We start from the raw sequence: 17,874 nt of genomic DNA, 5'->3' as shown, positions 1-17,874 counted from the left end.
GAGTTGAGACACAAGAAAGTATCAGTTTGGCCTTATGATTCTATATGATCAGGACTGTGGAAGGTGTTCACCCAAACATTTACTAAACTGGATATTCAAACAAAATAATGTCATAAGGTCTGCATTAACACTTGTGCTGAGGAAATGAGTCTCTTGCTCTTTTTCTTGAGAGAGCTTCAGCCAGTTGTCCAAGGGTTTCTCATAGGCATGGAAGAATGAAAAGGAATGGCCCTGATTGTTCCTCATGTTGGGTAAAAGGATGCTCCTTACCCTCATACTCACAGTTTCTTAATAAAGTAGGCCTGCAATCTTAAGGAGATGGTAATTGTAATGATGTGTTTCCTAACAGCATCATCCATGGCTCTTCTTTGGTTCTAGAGACTCTAGGGAAGGCAATGTTGTTTCATCAAACACATTCTTTAGGCCTTTCTCTGTGAGAGTAGAATAATCCACATATTTGACAGCCTTCAGATACCATTCCATCTTTTCACCAGTCTCTGGAAAACAAGGTTTCTCTTTGGTCTTGGCAACTTTCTTAATAGTAGAGAGATCATCTCTGAGACCTGTTTGAGTCCAAATATACAAGAAAGAACTCTTTGGGTAGTGATGAATTAGCAACCCACTTTTCTTTCACATTTTCAAATGGGGATAGAGATACCATTGAGAAACAATCTAGAAAAACATTTGTCTGGGGATAACTTAGCAGTCTTATTCTGTCATAATCTTGTCCTGAAGTATCAAAATGTCCAAGAGTATATGGCTTCCTACCAATCATAAGATTGACTGCATAGTTATTAAAAACAGCTGGTACATATTTTGATGAAAATTGGTTCGCTGTATAGGATATTAGTAGACATGCTTAATCAACAGCACCATCACTCACAGCACACTTTATGGAAATAGTTCAATACCTACTGTTAGTATTTCAAATATGATGGTGATCTCAGCTTCTACACTGTGGCTACATGTGATTTTTAACTCAACACTTTCATGAACACGTACATTGTTAAGGAATAAAAAACATATACTTTAAATGGGAGATTTTTAAATGAAAGTTTCCTTTAAATGTGAGGTGATTCTTCATGGCCATAGTCTCCATGGCTTGGTGGAATTGTTGGTTGCCTCTGTCCTTTGGAGGCTTGTATAGTACTTTCTGGTATCATAAAAACTAATCCTCAATAAGAAGGTATTCAAGTCAGTTCAGCTCAGGAGCCTCTGTTCATATGACTGAAATGCACGTTGTCTTCAACAAAAAGGAATTACTTTCTACCTCTTGTGGGACAACCAAGTGCTGTAAACAATAGTTCATAGCAATGTTTCAAGAGTCTCTTGTACGTCTCTGAGAAACAACTCAAAAGAGGGCTTTACAAAGACAGGTTATTAGGCTTTTGTTTGATGGTCTTTGCTTTTTGGAGGAAGTATTCTTAGCCTAAATAGAAATTTCATTAGTTTGGTCATATATGTTAAATAAAGATTTGTTATATATATATAACATACTATACATTTCTTTTAAGGTTTACTGCTATAATTCCTTATCATATTTTCAGGATTCCTTACTATTATCCTCCTGCTTTCTTCTTCTGTGTTTATTTCCCTGGCTCTTTTCTCACTTTTCTCTTTTCTTCCATTTCTTAATAGTAGAGAGATAAATGGTAAATGTTTTGCACCCGGTTATTCATTCTCTATTGCTCTTCCACTTCCCTATGCTGGCATTGGTCCCTTTTACATTCCTAATTTTTTTCTTTTTCTACTTGTTCATTTTGTTTCTTTTCTTTTTTTTAAAATGTAAGTCTAACAAAGCCAACATACATATTACCCTTCATTTTTTTAAATTTTTTATTCGATATAATTTATTTACATTTCAAATGATTTCCCCTTTTCTAGCCCCTCACTCCCCGAAAGTCCCTCAAGCCCACTTCTCTCCCCCTGTCCTCCCACCCACCCCTTCCAACTTCCCCGTTCTGGTTTTGCCGAATACTGCTTCACTGAGTCTTTCCAGAACCAGGGGCCACTCCGCATTCCTTCTTGTACCTCATTTGATGTGTGGATTAAGTTTTGGGTATTCCAGTTTTCTAGGTTAATATCCACTTATTAGTGAGTGCATACCATGATTCACCTTTTGAGTCTGGGTTATCTCACTTAGTATGATGTTCTCTAGCTCCATCCTTTTGCCTACGAATTTCATGAATTCATTGTTTCTAATGGCTGAATAGTACTCCATTGTGTAGATATACCACATTTTTTGCATCCACTCTTCTGTTGAGGGATACCTGGGTTCTTTCCAGCATCTGGCAATTATAAATAGTGCTGCTATGAACATAGTAGAGCATGTATCCTTATTACATGGTGGGGAATCCTCTGGGTATATGCCCAGGAGTGGTGTAGCAAGATCTTCTGGAAGTGAGGTGCCCAGTTTTCAGAGGAACCGCCAGACTGATTTCCAGAGTGGTTGTACCAATTTGCAACCCCACCAGCAGTGGAGGTGTGTTCCTCTTTCTCCACATCCTCTCCAACACCTGCTGTCTCCTAAATTTTTAATCTTAGCCATTCTGACTGGTGTAAGATGAAATCTCAGGGTTGTTTTGATTTGCATTTCCCTAATGACTAATGAAGTTGAGCATTTTTAAGATGCTTCTCTGCCATCCGAAGTTCTTCAGGTGAGAATTCTTTGTTTAACTCTGTACCCCATTTTTTAATAGGGTTGTTCGGTTTTCTGGAGTCTAACCTCTTGAGTTCTTTATATATATTGGATGTTAGCCATCTATCTGATGTAGGATTGGTGAAGAAATTTTCCCAATTTGTTGGTTGCCGATTTGTCCTCTTGATGGTGTGCTTTGCCTTACAGAAACTGTAATTTTATGAGGTCCCATTTGTCAATTCTTGCTCTTAGATACGCTATTGGTGTTCTGTTCAGAAACTTTCTCCCTGTACCGATGTCCTCAAGGGTCTTCCCCAGTTTCTTTTCTATTAGCATCAGGGTATCTGGCTTTATGTGGAGGTCCTTGATCCATTTGGATTTGAGCTTAGTACAAGGAGACAAGGATGGATCAATTCCCATTCTTCTGCATGCTGACCTCCATTTGAACCAGCACTATTTGTTGAAAAAGCTATCTTTTTCCATTGGATGTTTTCAGCCTCTTTGTCGAGGATCAAGTGGCCATAGGTGTGTGGGTTCATTTCTGGATCTTCAATCCTGTTCCATTGATCCTCCTGCCTGTCACTGTACCAATACCATGCAGTTTTTAAAACTATTTCTCTGTAGTATTGCTTGAGGTCAGGGATACTGATTCCCCCAGACTTTCTTTAGTTGCTGAGCATAGTTTTAGCTATCCTGGGTTTTTTGTTGTTCCAGATGAATTTGATAATTGCTCTTTCTAACTCTGTGAAGAATTGAGTTGGGATTTTGATGGGTATTGCATTGAATCTGTATATTGCTTTTGGCAAAATGGCCATTTTAACTATATTGATTCTACCGATCGATGAGCATGGGAGGTTTTCTCATTTTTTGAGGTCTTCTTCCATTTCCTTCTTCAGAGTCTTGAAGTTCTTGTCATACATATCTTTCACATGTTTGGTAAAAGTCACCCCAAGATACTTTATACTGTTTGTGGCCTGTGTGAAGGGGGTCATTTCCCTAATTTCTTTCTCGGCCTGCTTATCCTTTGAGTATAGGAAGGCAACTGATTTGCTTGAGTTGATTTTATAACCTACCACTTTGCTGAAGTTGTTTATCAGCTGTAGGAGTTCTCTAGTGGAGATTTTTGGGTCACTTAGGTAGACTATCATGTCGTTTGCAAATAATGATAGCTTGACTTCTTCCTTCCAATTTGTATCCCTTTGACCTCCTTATGTTGTCGAATTGCCCGGGCTAGTACCTCAAGTAAAATATTGAAAAGATAAGGAGAAAGGGGGCAGCCTTGTCTGGTCCCTGATTTCAGTGGGATTGCTTCAAGTTTCTCTCCATTTAGTTTGATGCTGGCTACCGGTTTGCTGTATATTGCTTTTACTATGTTTAGGTATGGGCCTTGAATTCCTGTTCTCTCCAAGACTTTAAGCATGAAAGGATGCTGAATTTTGTCAAATGCTTTTTCAGCATCCAATGAAATGACCATGTGGTTTTGTTCTTTGAATTTGTTTATGTAGTGGATTGCATTGATGGATTTCCGCATATTGAACCAAACCTGCATTCCTGGGATAAAGCCTACTTGATCATGGTGGATGATCATTTTGATGTGTTCTTGGATTTGGTTGGCAAGAATTTTATTGAGTATTTTTGCATCGATGTTCATAAGGGAAATTGGTCTGAAGTTCTCTTTCTTTGTTGGATCTTTGTATGGCTTTGGTATCAGCGTAATTGTAGCTTCGTAGAAGGAATTGGGTAGTGTTCCTTCTGTTTCTATTTTGTGGAATAGTTTGAAGAGTATTGGTGTTAACTCTTCTTTGAAGGTCTGATAGAATTCTGCACTGAAACCATCTGGTCCTGTGCTTTTTTTTGGTTGGAAGACTTTCTATGACTCCTTCTATTTCTTTAGGCATTATGGGACTGTTTAGATGGTCTAGTTGATTTAATTTTGGTATTTGGTATCTGTCAAGGAAATTGTCCATTTCCTCCAGATTCTCCAGTTGTGTTGAGTACAGGCTCTTGTAGTAGGATCTGATGATTTTTTGGATTTCCTCAGTTTCCATTGTTATATCTCCCTTTTCATTTCTAAGTTTGTTAATTTGGATACTTTCTCTGTGCCCTTTGGTCAGTCTGGCTAAGGGTTTATCTATCTTGTTGATTTTCTCAAAGAACCAGCTCCTGGTTTTGTTGATTTTTTGTATGGTTAATCTTTGTTTCTACTTGATTGATTTCGGCCCTGAGTTTGATGATTTCCTGCCTTCTACTCCTCCTGGGTGAAATAACTTCTTTTTGTTCCAGGGCTTTCAGGTGTGTCATTAAGCTGGTAATGTATGCTCTCTCCATTTTCTTTTTGGAGGCACTCAGGGCTATGAGTTTTCCTCTTAGCACTGCTTTCATTGTGTCCCATAGATTTGGGTATGTTGTGTTTTCATTTTCATTGTGTTCTAAAAAGTCTTTAATTTCTTTCTTTATTTCTTCCTTGACCAAGACATCATTGAGTAGAATATTGTTCAGTTTCCACGTGTATGTGGGTTTTCTGTTGTTTTTGTTGCTATTGAAGACCACTTTTACTCCAAGGTGATCTGATAGGAGGCATGGGATTAGTTCGATCTTCTTATATTTGTTGAGGTCTGTCTTGTGACCAATTATATGGTCGATTTTGGAGAAGGTACTATGAGGTGCTGAGAAAAAGGTATATTCTTTTGTTTTAGGATAGAATGTTCTCTATATATCTGTTAAATCTAATTGGTCCAAAGCTCCAATTAGTTTCATTGTGTCCCTGTTTACTTTCTGTTTTCCTGATCGGTCCATTGAGGAAAGTGCAGTGTTGAAGTCACCCACAATTATTGTGTTAGGTGCAATGTGTGCTTTGAGATTTAATAAAGTTTCTTTTACGAAAGAGGGTGCCCTTGCATTTGGAGCATAGATGTTCAGGATTGAGCATCTTCTTTTTGTATTTTTCCTTTGACCAGCAAAAAGTGTCCCTCAGAGTCTCTTTTGATGACTCTGGGTTGAAAGTCAATTTTATCTGATATTAAAATGGCTACTCCAGCTTGTTTCCTGAGACCATTTGCTTGTAAAATTGTCTTCCAGCCTTTTACTCTAAGGTAGTGTTTGTCTTTGACCCTGAGGTGTGTTTCCTGTAAGCAGCAAAATGTAGGGTCCTGTTTACGTATCCAGTCAGTTAGTCTGTGTCTTTTTATTGGGGCATTGAGTCCATTGATGTTAAGAGATATTAAGGAATAGTGATTGTTACTTCCTATCATTTTTGACGTTATTTTTTAAATTTGATTGGTTAACTTCTTTTGGGTTTGATGAAAGGTTACTATCTTGCTTTTTCCAGGGTGAAGTTTCCCCCCTTGTATTGGTGTTGTCCTCCTATTATCCTTTTTAGGGCTGGGTTTGTGGATAGATATTGGGTAAACTTGGTTTTGTCGTGAAATATCTTAGTTTCTCCATCTATGGTGATTGAGAGTTTTGCTGGATATAGTAGTTTTGGTTGGCATTTGTGTTCTCTTAGAGTCTGCATGAGATCTGCCCAGGACCTTCTAGCCTTCATAGTCTCAGGTGAAAAGTCTGCTGTGATTCTGATAGGTCTTCCTTTATATGTTACTTGGCCTTTTTCTCTTACTGCCTTTAATATTCTTTCTTTGTTTAGAACATTTGGTGTTTTGATTATTATGTGACGGGAAGTATTTCTGTTCTGGTCCAGTCTGTTTGGAGTTCTGTAGGCTTCTTGTATATTCATGGGCATCTCTCTCTTTAGGTTAGGGAAGTTTTCTTCCATAATTTTATTGAAGATATTTGCTGGCCCTTTAAGTTGTAAATCTTCACTCTCATCTATGCCTATAATCCTTAGGTTTGGTCTTCTCATTGTGTCCTGGATTTCCTGGATATTTTGGGTTACAAGCTTTTTGCATTTTGCATTTTCTTTAACTGTTAAGTCCATGGTTTCTATGGAATCTTCAGCATCTGAGATTCTTTCTTCTATTTCTTGTATTCTGTTGTTGATATTTGCATCTCTGTCCCCTGATTTCTTCCCAAGGCTTTCTATCTCCAAAGTTGTGTCCTTTTGAGTTTTCTTAGTTGTTTCTACTTCTGATTTTAGATCCTGGATGGTTTTGCTTAGCTCCTTCACTTGCTTGTTTGTGCTTTCCTGTAATTCTTTAAGAGATTTTTGTGTTTTTTCTTTCATGACCTCAGCCTGTTGACCAAAGTTCTCCTGTATTTCTTTAAGAGATTTTTGTGTTTCGTCTTTCATGACCTCAGCCTGTTGACCAAAGTTCTCCTGTATTTCTTTAAGTGTTTTTTGCATTTCCTCCTTGTTGGCTTTTGTATTCTCCTGGATATCTTTCAATGATTTTTGTGTTTCCCTTGCAAGGGCTTCTAACTTTTGATCCATTTTCTCCTGAATTTCTTTAAGTATGTCCTTCATGTGTTCCTGTACCAGCATCATGACCAGTGATTTTAAATCCAAATCCTACTGGTGTGCTGGGATATCCAGGACATGCTGGTAGAGGAGAATTGGGTTCAGATGTTGCCATATTGCCTTGATTTCTGTTAGTGACGTTCCTGCGTTTGCCTTTTGCCATCTAGCTCTCAATGGTGTTACTTGGTCTTGTCAGTGCTGGACTCACCAGTGCAAGCTGCCCCTTCCCTGTTGGCCTGTGGTGCACTACTTACACCCTGCACTGCCTGTAGACAGGGTGCTGCTGTCCAGGCTGTTCAGATCCCGAAGCAGGCACCTGAAGGCTCCCACTGGGGCCCGCAGGATTTATCGGAGCACACCGACTTCTCCCAGCTGGCCGCCCGGAAGCCCCCGCTAGCCTCTTGAGGGACCTGGAGATGTGGTGCGGCCACCCAGGCTGATCTGAAGTGGAGAGAGATGAGCTGAGGGCTTCTGCCTGAGGCTTTGCCCCAGATTGTGTCTGTGGACCAGATGGAACCCGTGTGCACCCCCAGGGAGCGCCGAAGGTGTATGCTGCTGTGACCTCCCCTGTGTTCTGCTCACTCTGCTGGGCAGCCGATTCCCCAACCAGGCTGGCGCACACTAGGTTAGCCTTGTCGCCCAGGCCCTGAGTCCAGGCAAAAGCCTGGGAGGCCAAGGTCCGAGCAAAGTTCCCCTAGGGCTATGACTGTTAATTGGGTCCGCCAGGTGACCCGGATGGCCAGCGTGCGCGCCTGCACTCCCCGAAAGCACCGGGAGAGTCTGTTGTGCTAACAACCTCCTGGGCGGGTTGACACACAGATGGCCCACCAAGCTGCCCAGTTCTTGGGGTCAGTCCTGTGCCTTGTGGGGCCTAGACCCTGTTTTGTTAGCCTCAGGCTACTCTTGTTAGCCGTCTCTGCCCTCCCGAGCACTCTGGGTCCTGTAGGCAAAATAGCGGCGCGTGCGCAGGCCAGGGCAAAAAAACCTCCTGGCTGGGTTGGCGCCCCGGTGGCCACCCAAACAGCCCAGGGCCTGGGTGCAGGCCAACGCCTGGCGGGCTCAGACTCCTGAGGTGTTGGGCCTAGGATTATGTTTGTGTACCTCAGTCTGTCTGATCTCTGGAGTCAGAAATCAAGATGGAGGTGAGTCTCTCCTGACTGGCGGGAAGCCGAGTTCTGAAGTGGCCTCTGTGCAGCGAAAGGCTCCGCAGAACCGCAGCTGCTTGCCGCCCGGCTGGTCAGCGAAGGTCAGTGGTCGTGGGCGCAGGGCCTAACTGGACCCTGTGTCGCCTTGGTTCCACCGCTGATGGCCCTTCAGCTGCACCAGCCACTGCTGCTGCCGCCGCCGCCGCCGCCGAAAATTTTGTTTATGTATTTTAGCTTCAGCAAATTTGCTGGAAATTTTCTCCAAAGGAAGAAACCTAGCAGAGTTATATTGCTGGGTTTTTAGTTTTTTTGTTTTTTGATTTTTTCAGTCACTGTAGGCTGGCACTTCCAGCATGAGCTTTCTGGAGCAGTTTCATCCTTTAGTCCTACCCTGTCCTCTGCCCGATATTGGACATTTTAAGGTGATTGAACTTTTAATATGTAAAGACTGTGGGACTTTTAAAGTAATTTAGATCTTGGAGTTGAATAAGAAAGTAAGGGTTGAGGCTTAATATGATGTGTTTGTGTGTCAAGTTGACAAGGGGTCAATTGTACTGGCTAGTTTGGTGTGTCAACTTGACAGAGACTGGAGTTATCACAGAGAAAGGAGCTTTAGTTGGGGAAATGACTCCATGAGATCCAGCTGTGGGACAATTTCTCAATTAGTGATCAAGTGGGGAGGGCCCTTGTGGGTGGTACCCACCTTTGGGCTGGTGCTCTTGGGTTCTATAAGAGAGCAGGCTGAGCAATCCAGGGGAAGCAAGCCAGTTAAGAAACATCCCTCCATGGCCTCTGCATCAGCTCCTGCTTCCTGACCTGCTTGAGTTCCAGGCCTGACTTCCTTTAGTGATGAACCGCAATGTGGAAGTATAAGCTGAATAAACCCTTTTCTCCCCAACTTGTTTCTTGGTCATGATGTTTGTGCAGGAATAGAAACCCTGACTAAGACACCAACCCAGTGTGATGGCCTATAGAGGCAGAGCAAGCATGAGCTGACCCCCAGCCTTGTGCCACACAGACCCAGGTGGGCAGACCATACCCACAGATGACTACTGCCCAGGATAAACCACTTGTTAGAGGACTCTGCATACCCGAAGGACCAGAGCAACATTAAAATGAGGAAGTAAATTGTAGAGAGATAGAAAAGAAGAAGCAAAAGAGAGAGAGAGAGAGAGAGAGAGAGAGAGAGAGAGAGAGAACTGGAGACTGGAGACTCAAGGATAGCCCGATATGAGTAGCTAGGGATGCCCTCTAAAGCCATGGTAAAACCCCGGCCAGTGCTATGGTCAAGGGCAATGCAGCACTGGTCATCTGTTCCCACCAAAGACCAGGCAGATGTCCCTAGACTTTCATGCTTCCTGGGCCCAGTTGATGGGTGAAGAAACCAGGGCTGTCTAGAGCTGGCCCCATCACCTGAACATTAATTGACAACTAGCCACTAAGGGTTGAAAGCAGGCATGGTGCCACCACCCCTCCTCAGCTTTAGCACTTGGGAGAGTCAGCTTTGTACTTAACACAGGAAACACAGTAGAGCTGGCCTTGGTGACAGAGGTAGCAGATGAGCCATCCTGAGGATATTAGCTCAGGAGATCTGGCCAGGCCACTTGTCTGCTGCAGGAGGCTCTCATCAACTGCAGCAGTCACAAGGGATGAACCCAGGGTCACGAGTCCAGGAGTACTGTTCCTGCTCCTCAACTGCTGCACCACTCAAGAAAGTGGGCACTACATTTCACATGGGCAACACAGTAGAGTCAGCCTCAGAGAATAAGAATATGTAAGCTGGCCTTATACTTTGCCTGCTGCAGCATTAGATGAGCTAACTAGGACAGTGCTGGAGGGAGCTCCCCCGAATGGTGATGCTGAGGGAACCTGGAAGGCCAATAAGTACAGCTACCACCCTGATCCAGATCCAGGATTTTGAGTTGGCCCACTCAAACATATAACTTATCTATGAACTGCAGAAAAGTGTGAAGGGGCCGGTTGTGCAGATCCAAAGCTGCAGGATATACATAACACAGGGCAACAAGAGAATATTCAAGAGTAGTCTCAGTGAGGAACCAAACTGATAATGTAGTAGAAGTCAGAGTCCTTTAATGAAATTATTGACTCACTGCAATGAACATTTGCAAGTAAAGATACAGTAAAGGGTAAACTTATCTATTGCCAATGGGAGTGCAAATTTGTACAGGCACTATGAAAAGAAGTGTGGCGCTTCCTATGGAAGGTGAGAATTTTTCTACATCAAAATGCAGCACTACCATTTTTGAACACATACCAAAAGGATCATTCTTCCTATTACAAATTTATTTTATCAACCATATTCATTGCAGTTCATTCATCTATTCACATAGTAAAATTATAAACAATCTAGGTGTTAATGAATTCATGGATCAAGAAAATGTTGTACACAATGGAATATAATTCAGGTATTTAAAAAACACCTAATTTGGAGGTAAATGGATAGAAAAAAATCATAAGTGAGGTAAACAAGACTGAAAAAAATGACATCTATCTGCTTATCTTGTAATGTTAACTGTTACTTTATGAGAAAGATACAATCTGCCAAGCCACAAAGTTATAGAGAAAGTATGAGGCAGTAGGTAAATCTCCCTAGGAAGATGGGGGACTGGCGGAAGTGGACAATCAGTAAGCTTTTAAAAACTTCCCATTGCACCTAAGTTCACCAAACACAGAGAATTGAGGATCACTTTCTATATCAAAGAACCATTATATCTATATCAGAGGGTGTTAGACCTGGATATGAGTCGAAGAGATAAGTAAACCAATGATTAAATACTTAAACACAGAAGTAAATATGAAATACAAAGAAGAATACATCTTGAAAAGATGAAGGGTTTGTTTTCTCGCTACAAAAACCAACGAGTAAGCAGGCAAATATTTTCACACCTGACACTTGAGTCCTATAGCAAAAAAATTATATCAAAGTTTTCAAAAATACAGCTAAAGGTTACTTATCTTTCATTTTCTTCGTTCTTTTGATAATTCTATTAGAGGATGAGTAATACTGTCTCCAAAGTGCACTCTCAACCATGAGTGTGGGTGGAAAAGATAATAATAAGTTAATAAAATATAGACTGCAATGTGTCATGGTCTAGATTGTGACTCATTGGCTTTGAAGTAGAGATCAAGAAAATGAGCCAGGCAGTGGTGGCACATAATTTTAATCCCAGCACTTGGGAGGCAGAGCAAGGCAAATTTCTGAGTTCAATTTCTGTATCCTGGTCTAAAGAGTGAGTTCCAGGACATACAGAGAAAGCCTGTCTCGAAACCCTCTTACCCCCCCCCCAAAAAAAAGAAAGAAAAGAAAAAGAAAAGATAGAGAATGAATCTCCAATTAAGTCTCAGAACCCCACTGCGAAGGTTTAGACAACAGCTATTGACCCTATTGGTTGAAACAGTACAGTGTCCTTTCAAAAGAAATGGGGATTAAAAATTTCCATGTTGTCTGACCAATGACACAGTGGATTAAGAGCTTCAGCTGACCTCTTACTTGTGTAGCACTAGATATTGGAAGGGTATTACAATGAAGAGCAATCTATACTGCAGTCCTTTTCCTCAGCCCCTGTACACCATCTTTCTCTGAAAAATAAAAGGAGAGTGTGCCAAACAAAATTCTATCCAACATCCATATACTTCTCCTATGACACTGAAGAATCACCTTTTAGTTTTCAGGTCAACTCAAATATAAAGAACTAGAAAAACTTATGATACCCTGAGTCACAGAGAAAAAGACAAATCTAAGTGACAGTGGTACATTATATTGAAGACCTTACAAATATTGAACAACTTCTACATATCTGGAATGAAGTCTACCAACTTAATCAGGATGGATGATGGCATTGTCCATGCAGGATTTAGTTGGCCAGTATTTTATTGAGTATTTTTGCATAAACTTTTATAAGGGGTCTGAGCTGACAAGAATCACATGACTTCTCTCTGAGGATTAGCTTTCATAATACCAGAAAGTGCAATGCAAGCCTCCAAAGGATTGATGCAAACAAACGTCCCATACAGGCATGGTGCCTATGAATCAACTCAATTTATAAGGAACTTTCATCAAAAGTCTCCTATTTAAAGTATATGAAATTTATTTTTTTAAGAATATGTGTTTGTCCCACACACCTATGGCCACTTGATCCTCGACAAAGAAGCTGAAAACATCCAACGGAAAAAAGATAGCCTTTTCAACAAATGGTGCTAGTTCAACTGGAGGTCAGCATGCAGAAGAATGCGAATTGATCCATCCTTGTCTCCTTGTACTAAGCTCAAATCCAAATGGATCAAGGACCTCCATATAAAGCCAGACACTCTGAAGCTAATAGAAAAGAAACTGGGGAAGACCCTTGAGGACATCGGTACAGGGAGAAAGTTTCTGAACAGAACACCAATAGCGTATGCTCTAAGAGCAAGAATTGACAAATGGGACCTCATAAAATTACAAAGTTTCTGTAAGGCAAAGGACACCATCAAGAGGACAAATCGGCAACCAACAAATTGGGAAAAGATCTTCACCAATCCTACATCAGATAGAGGGCTAATATCCAATATATATAAAGAACTCAAGAAGTTAGACTCCAGAAAACGGAACAACCCTATTAAAAAATGGGGTACAGAGTTAAACAAAGAATTCTCACCTGAAGAACTTCGGATGGCAGAGAAGCATCTTAAAAAATGCTCAACTTCATTAGTCATTAGGGAAATGCAAATCAAAACAACCCTAAGATTTCATCTTACACCAGTCAGAATGGCTAAGATTAAAAATTCAGGAGACAGCAGGTGTTGGAGAGGGTGTGGAGAAAGAGGAACACTCCTCCACTGCTGGTGGGGTTGCAAATTGGTACAACCACTCTGGAAAGCAGTCTGGCGGTTCCTCCGAAAACTGGGCACCTCACTTCCAGAAGATCCTGCTATACCACTCCTGGGCATATACCCAGAGGATTCCCCACCATGTAATAAGGATACATGCTCTACTATGTTCATAGCAGCCCTATTTATAATTGCCAGATGCTGGAAAGAACCCAGGTATCCCTCAACAGAAGAGTGGATGCAAAAAATGTGGTATATCTACACAATGGAGTACTATTCAGCCATTAGAAACAATGAATTCATGAAATTCTTAGGCAAATGGATGGAGCTAGAGAACATCATACTAAGTGAGGTAACCCAGACTCAAAAGGTGAACCATGGTATGCACTCACTAATAAGTGGTTATTAACCTAGAAAACTGGAATACCCAAAACATAATCCACACATCAAATGAGGTACAAGAAGAAAGGAGGAGTGGTCCCTGGTTCTGGAAAGACTCAGTGAAACAGTATTAGGCAAAACCAGAACGGGGAAGTGGGAAGGGGTCGGTGGGAGGACAGGGGAAGAGAAGGGGGCTTAGGAGACTTTCGGGGAGTGGGGGGGCTAGAAAAGGGGAAATCACTTGAAATGTAAATAAATTATATCGAATAAAAAAAATTAAAAAAAAGAATATGTGTTTGTGAAAAGATTAAATTAAACATCACATGTGATAATAAAAGACTATTAACATTTTTAGTCTCAACTTATTGATATATGTTTTTCTAAGAGAAAAACCCTCTAATACTTCTACCATTTTTTTTTATTTTAAACTACTGCTGAAATATTATTCCATGGAAAATATTTGGAGATATATGATATTAACTATATTTCTATGGTAAAGAGAAATGACTTCAAACAGGAATGCATTTCCCACAGACAAAAGGATAAAGAGATTAGTGACACAAAAAGTGGTGAAAATTCACTTTATTGACATAATGATGTTAAAGGGATTAAGGATGCTTAGTTGGCAGCAATTGTGCTCCGAATCCAGTCCACATAGTTGCAGACCTTGGTGTACACACCAGGGTTGTTCTTCAGGGCACAGCCATAGCCCCAGGAGACAATGCCCTGGAGCTGTCCATTGCAGACCACAGGGCCACCAGAGTCACCCTAGGAGGGAGAAATACAGTATTGAAGCAGCAGGCATAAGGAAAAAGGACCACAGTACTCTGACCTGAAGATGCCATTCTAGCCTTGCTTGTCTCCCTTGGTTAGGTCCATCCTCTATTCTTGCCAACATATTGAAATAAACTCCAGAATAGCCCTCCTCACTTTTCCCTGGAACCTTCTTGCCTCATGCAATTGGCCATTCTAATCCCAATCCTAGGAAAACAAATCTTTTGGGAAAATGTTTCCAATTACCTGGCAGGAATCTTTGCCTCCCTCCAGGAAGCCAACACAGATCATGTTACTGGTGATCTGTCCAGGATAGGAGGCCTCACAGTCAGCCTGAGGCAGCACAGGGGCATTCAGACACTGGAGCAGGTCTGGGTTGTTCACTTTGAGGAAATGATAAGAAAGAAATGTGATTCAGAACAGGATAGATATCAGCATTCAAGTAGAGACAACTCTATGGAACCTGGAATATGTTTCAAGATATTAAGGCCAGGGCAAGAAACTTAGATCCCACAATGGTCATTATTGATGTCCTTTCTGGAAGTAATAATAGAACATTCTTCATCTGATTTGTTTACATGCTGAAGCAAGATGGGGTTTTTTTTTTTGTGCAAATATCTCTTGTAACCACTACAGAACTTGGTGTTATTGGGTATTTGCAATAATTTTGCATCTTAGGAGTCAGTGGTTTTAGTCTAGAACCTTGCTTGCTTCTGGAAAACTGCAAAGAAAATAGATGAAGTGTTCTACTCACCACCAGAGCTCAAGGTATTGCCCCAGCCAGAGATGAGACACTGAGTGCCTGCAGTTGCACAGGAGCTGGGCAGAGCCACAGTGGCCACTCTGGCATTGAGGGTCACAGGGGAAGCGAGCTTGATCAGCATGATGTCATTGTTCAGGGTCCTTGAATTAAAGCTGGGGTGCTTGATGATCTTGGCAGCATTGACAAACTGCTCATTGCCCTCAACAACATTGATGTTGTGCTCTCCCAGTCTCACTTGGATGCGGCTGTTGGGAAGAGGAGCCTGTTATAGTCTTCTTCTCCATTATGTCAAGTAGTTCAGAGATGTTAAACACTTTTTGCTGAATCAACTTAGCATGGGGAGGAGCTTGGTTTAATATCACAAAGTGATAGAGGTGTGGAAGGCAAGTAACATAGTGATACCTGATTCCTTTCTGTTTCAAAGACATGTAATATGACTGAGGTAAAGCACTGCAGTTGCAGTCCTTCCCCTCTTTGTAAACAAAGTAACTCCTTATATCTTCATTCTTCCTCTGTGACTTTGCAGGTATTAATCATACTAATTCCTCTTTTCTCAAAAACTGTTACTTGTATTAGTTTACTCCACAGTGTAATAGGAATATCTCTATCCATGCAACTGTGGCATTTCTCAAGTGGCTATGAATTCACTCTCTGTGGTTTCCCCCTGTACTTTTCAAATTATAATATGGCTGATTCTGATGCATGTTCAGGTCTGACACCATCTTGTGTACAAACTGGATCATAGTTCCCTTTTTACAGTGAATTGAACAGAACCACATCAATTTTAAAAAATATTTACAGATTTTACACACTCACTGAAAACTCTGACTTTATCACCATGGTATAGGACCTAGGTTTGCTTTTGTGAAAGTCTTTGTGTGATTACTTGTTTGATTCCTTCTGCCCTATAATAAACTTTCCTTGCCTTCTTTATCTATACACTTGAGGTATTTTAAATGATTTATGGGTTTGAAGTGTTTCCTATTTTGTACTCTTATTCTCTCCAAATGAAGAAATAAATAATCTTGCTTTCTGTAGCTTTTGCCATTCATTGTAAAAGGTCATTTCTTGCCTGACCTTATACTATGTCCTTAAAAGTGTTAAGTGTGTGTTCTGTATAGTCAGGGCCCATTACTTACGACTTATAGCAGTGAGCTGCAGACACCACCCACTGGTTATTGATGAGGGAACCTCCACAGAAGTGGTAGCCAGAGTTCAGTGACACCTGGTAGGGGACAGAATTCTGTTGGCAGGTGTATCCTCCAACGATCTTGTCATCATCATCCACAGGGAAAGCAACTTGAATAAACAAAAGAAAGCCATTGAGAAGACAATTCATCAAGGTGCTAGAAGCTGAAGCCCTCAACTTTCAGCTAACCCGGGGTTCTTAATGACTGCAAGAAGAGAAGGCAAGAAGGTAGCACTGTATTTCTCATAGGCATTGAATACTTTTTTCAACACTGTACTGCACTACACAACACTGCAGAACAATAGAAAGATGCTCTGTAGGTGACTTCATTCTGATGGCTCCCTGGGAATGCTCTCTGTATAGGCTGTGTGTTAGAGAATGATCATATTCCTTAGATATACACAAACACCAAGGGAAACTGGTATTGCTATGTTGGCAGATAATTCAGGACCTAGAGACCCATTTGAAGAAATATGCAGAGATGGTTGTGTTATCCTTTACCTCTTTTAATCTTAGGTTCCTCATTCTTTGAACCCTTTTGTCTATAAGATATTTAAATAGTTTACTATGGTTGGAAGTACCTTGGATAATATTCTGGGTATGTAGAACTTTATATACCCGTGGATTTTTACAGTTTAAGTCTTTATTTTAAGGAAAATGGAGAGCGGTCCTTGTAAAGGAAAGAGAGATGTAATATTATTGTTAACAATCATTTTTTATTTGATTGCATGGTTGTGGATCTTAAAGCCATTTGGGTATTTTAAAACATATACACAGTACCAAAAATGTCCTTCATACTATAAATGAAGCATTCCTTGTCCCAAGCATATAAGCTATGAATTTTAAGCCAATAGTCTCTAGTTTAATGAGAATTTCAACTTTCAACTTAGGCCTTTCTTTTGAAAAGACACAACCAGGGCTAAACTATCTCTAGGCTGCTGTGTCCATTCAGGTCCATTTCCTGTAGCTTCCTGATGCTTTCCTTTTTTTATATATTCTCTGATCACTAAACAAGTGAGAGTGGAAGGGATAATAAACTTTAGGCCTACAGAGAAGCTTCAAAGATTGGAAGCACATCTACTGCTGAAGAAAGAAAAAAGGACAGTAGAGTAGAGATGGGGTGATGAGCCACCTTGATGACAGGGTTCATGGTTTCTTAGAGAAGGAAGACCAAGAGCTGGGTTAAGACATGGAACTTACCAGTAGCTCCCACAAGGGCCAGGAACAGGAGTGTCCTCATTGTGGCAGAAAGTAGTGAGCACTAGGGAAAAGCCTGCCTTTATACTCCAATGCAGGGAGAAGGAGGTACTAAGGGGAGGGCCCCTTCTACTTTGACACAAGCACACCTGTCATTTTCTCCTTCCAAGTGCCTTGCATTATCTCTGTTCTGTTTGTGTACCCTGTGTATGGGTGAGGTACAGTGATAAGGAAACTTCCTCTGGATATAGACAAGGAAAAAAGTTGATTCTTGAAAAAAAGGTTTTGCAAAATACTGGACACATAGACTGTCTATTTATAACACCCTTTCTAATGCTGATACAAAGAGGCTGTGTGTTAGAGAATGGTCATATTCCTTAGATATACACAAACACCATGGGAAACTGGTATTGATATGTTGGCAGATAATTTAGGACCTAGAGACCCATTTGAAGAAATATTGTATCTGGATCTAATAACTATGAGATGATGGTTACCTATAGAATAATTCATCATATAGAAGGTTCATATCTAGGGTCTGAGGTA

The 17,874-nt window shown here is 40.9% G+C and overlaps 1 protein-coding gene and 1 pseudogene across 2 annotated transcripts in view; both read right to left on the bottom strand.

Moving 5' to 3' along the window:
* The window catches only part of LOC127678521 (anionic trypsin-2), a 238,581-nt gene extending 221,132 nt beyond the window's left edge, over positions 1-17,449 (bottom strand). Inside the window, exons 1-5 of one of the 2 annotated variants that reach the window (XM_052173528.1) lie at positions 17,332-17,448; positions 16,082-16,241; positions 14,934-15,187; positions 14,426-14,562; positions 13,973-14,173 (exon numbers count right to left, since the gene is read on the bottom strand). In XM_052173528.1, the coding sequence (XP_052029488.1) occupies positions 14,024-14,173; positions 14,426-14,562; positions 14,934-15,187; positions 16,082-16,241; positions 17,332-17,371 (741 nt within the window). In that variant the 5' untranslated portion in view covers positions 17,372-17,448 and the 3' untranslated portion in view covers positions 13,973-14,023. Of the gene's footprint in view, positions 1-13,972; positions 14,174-14,425; positions 14,563-14,933; positions 15,188-16,081; positions 16,242-17,331 lie in introns of those variants that run through there. The other variant, XM_052173529.1, reaches the window with a different exon arrangement.
* On the bottom strand, positions 352-895 carry LOC127677199 (cell division control protein 42 homolog; annotated as a pseudogene).
* Positions 17,450-17,874: the final 425 nt, after the last annotated feature.

The sequence above is a fragment of the Apodemus sylvaticus genome, chromosome 2, assembly GCF_947179515.1.
Source record: "Apodemus sylvaticus chromosome 2, mApoSyl1.1, whole genome shotgun sequence".
NCBI classification, from domain to species: Eukaryota; Metazoa; Chordata; class Mammalia; order Rodentia; family Muridae; genus Apodemus; species Apodemus sylvaticus.
Note: the sequence above shows the minus strand (reverse complement) of the source record. Positions and strands in the feature narration are given on the sequence as shown.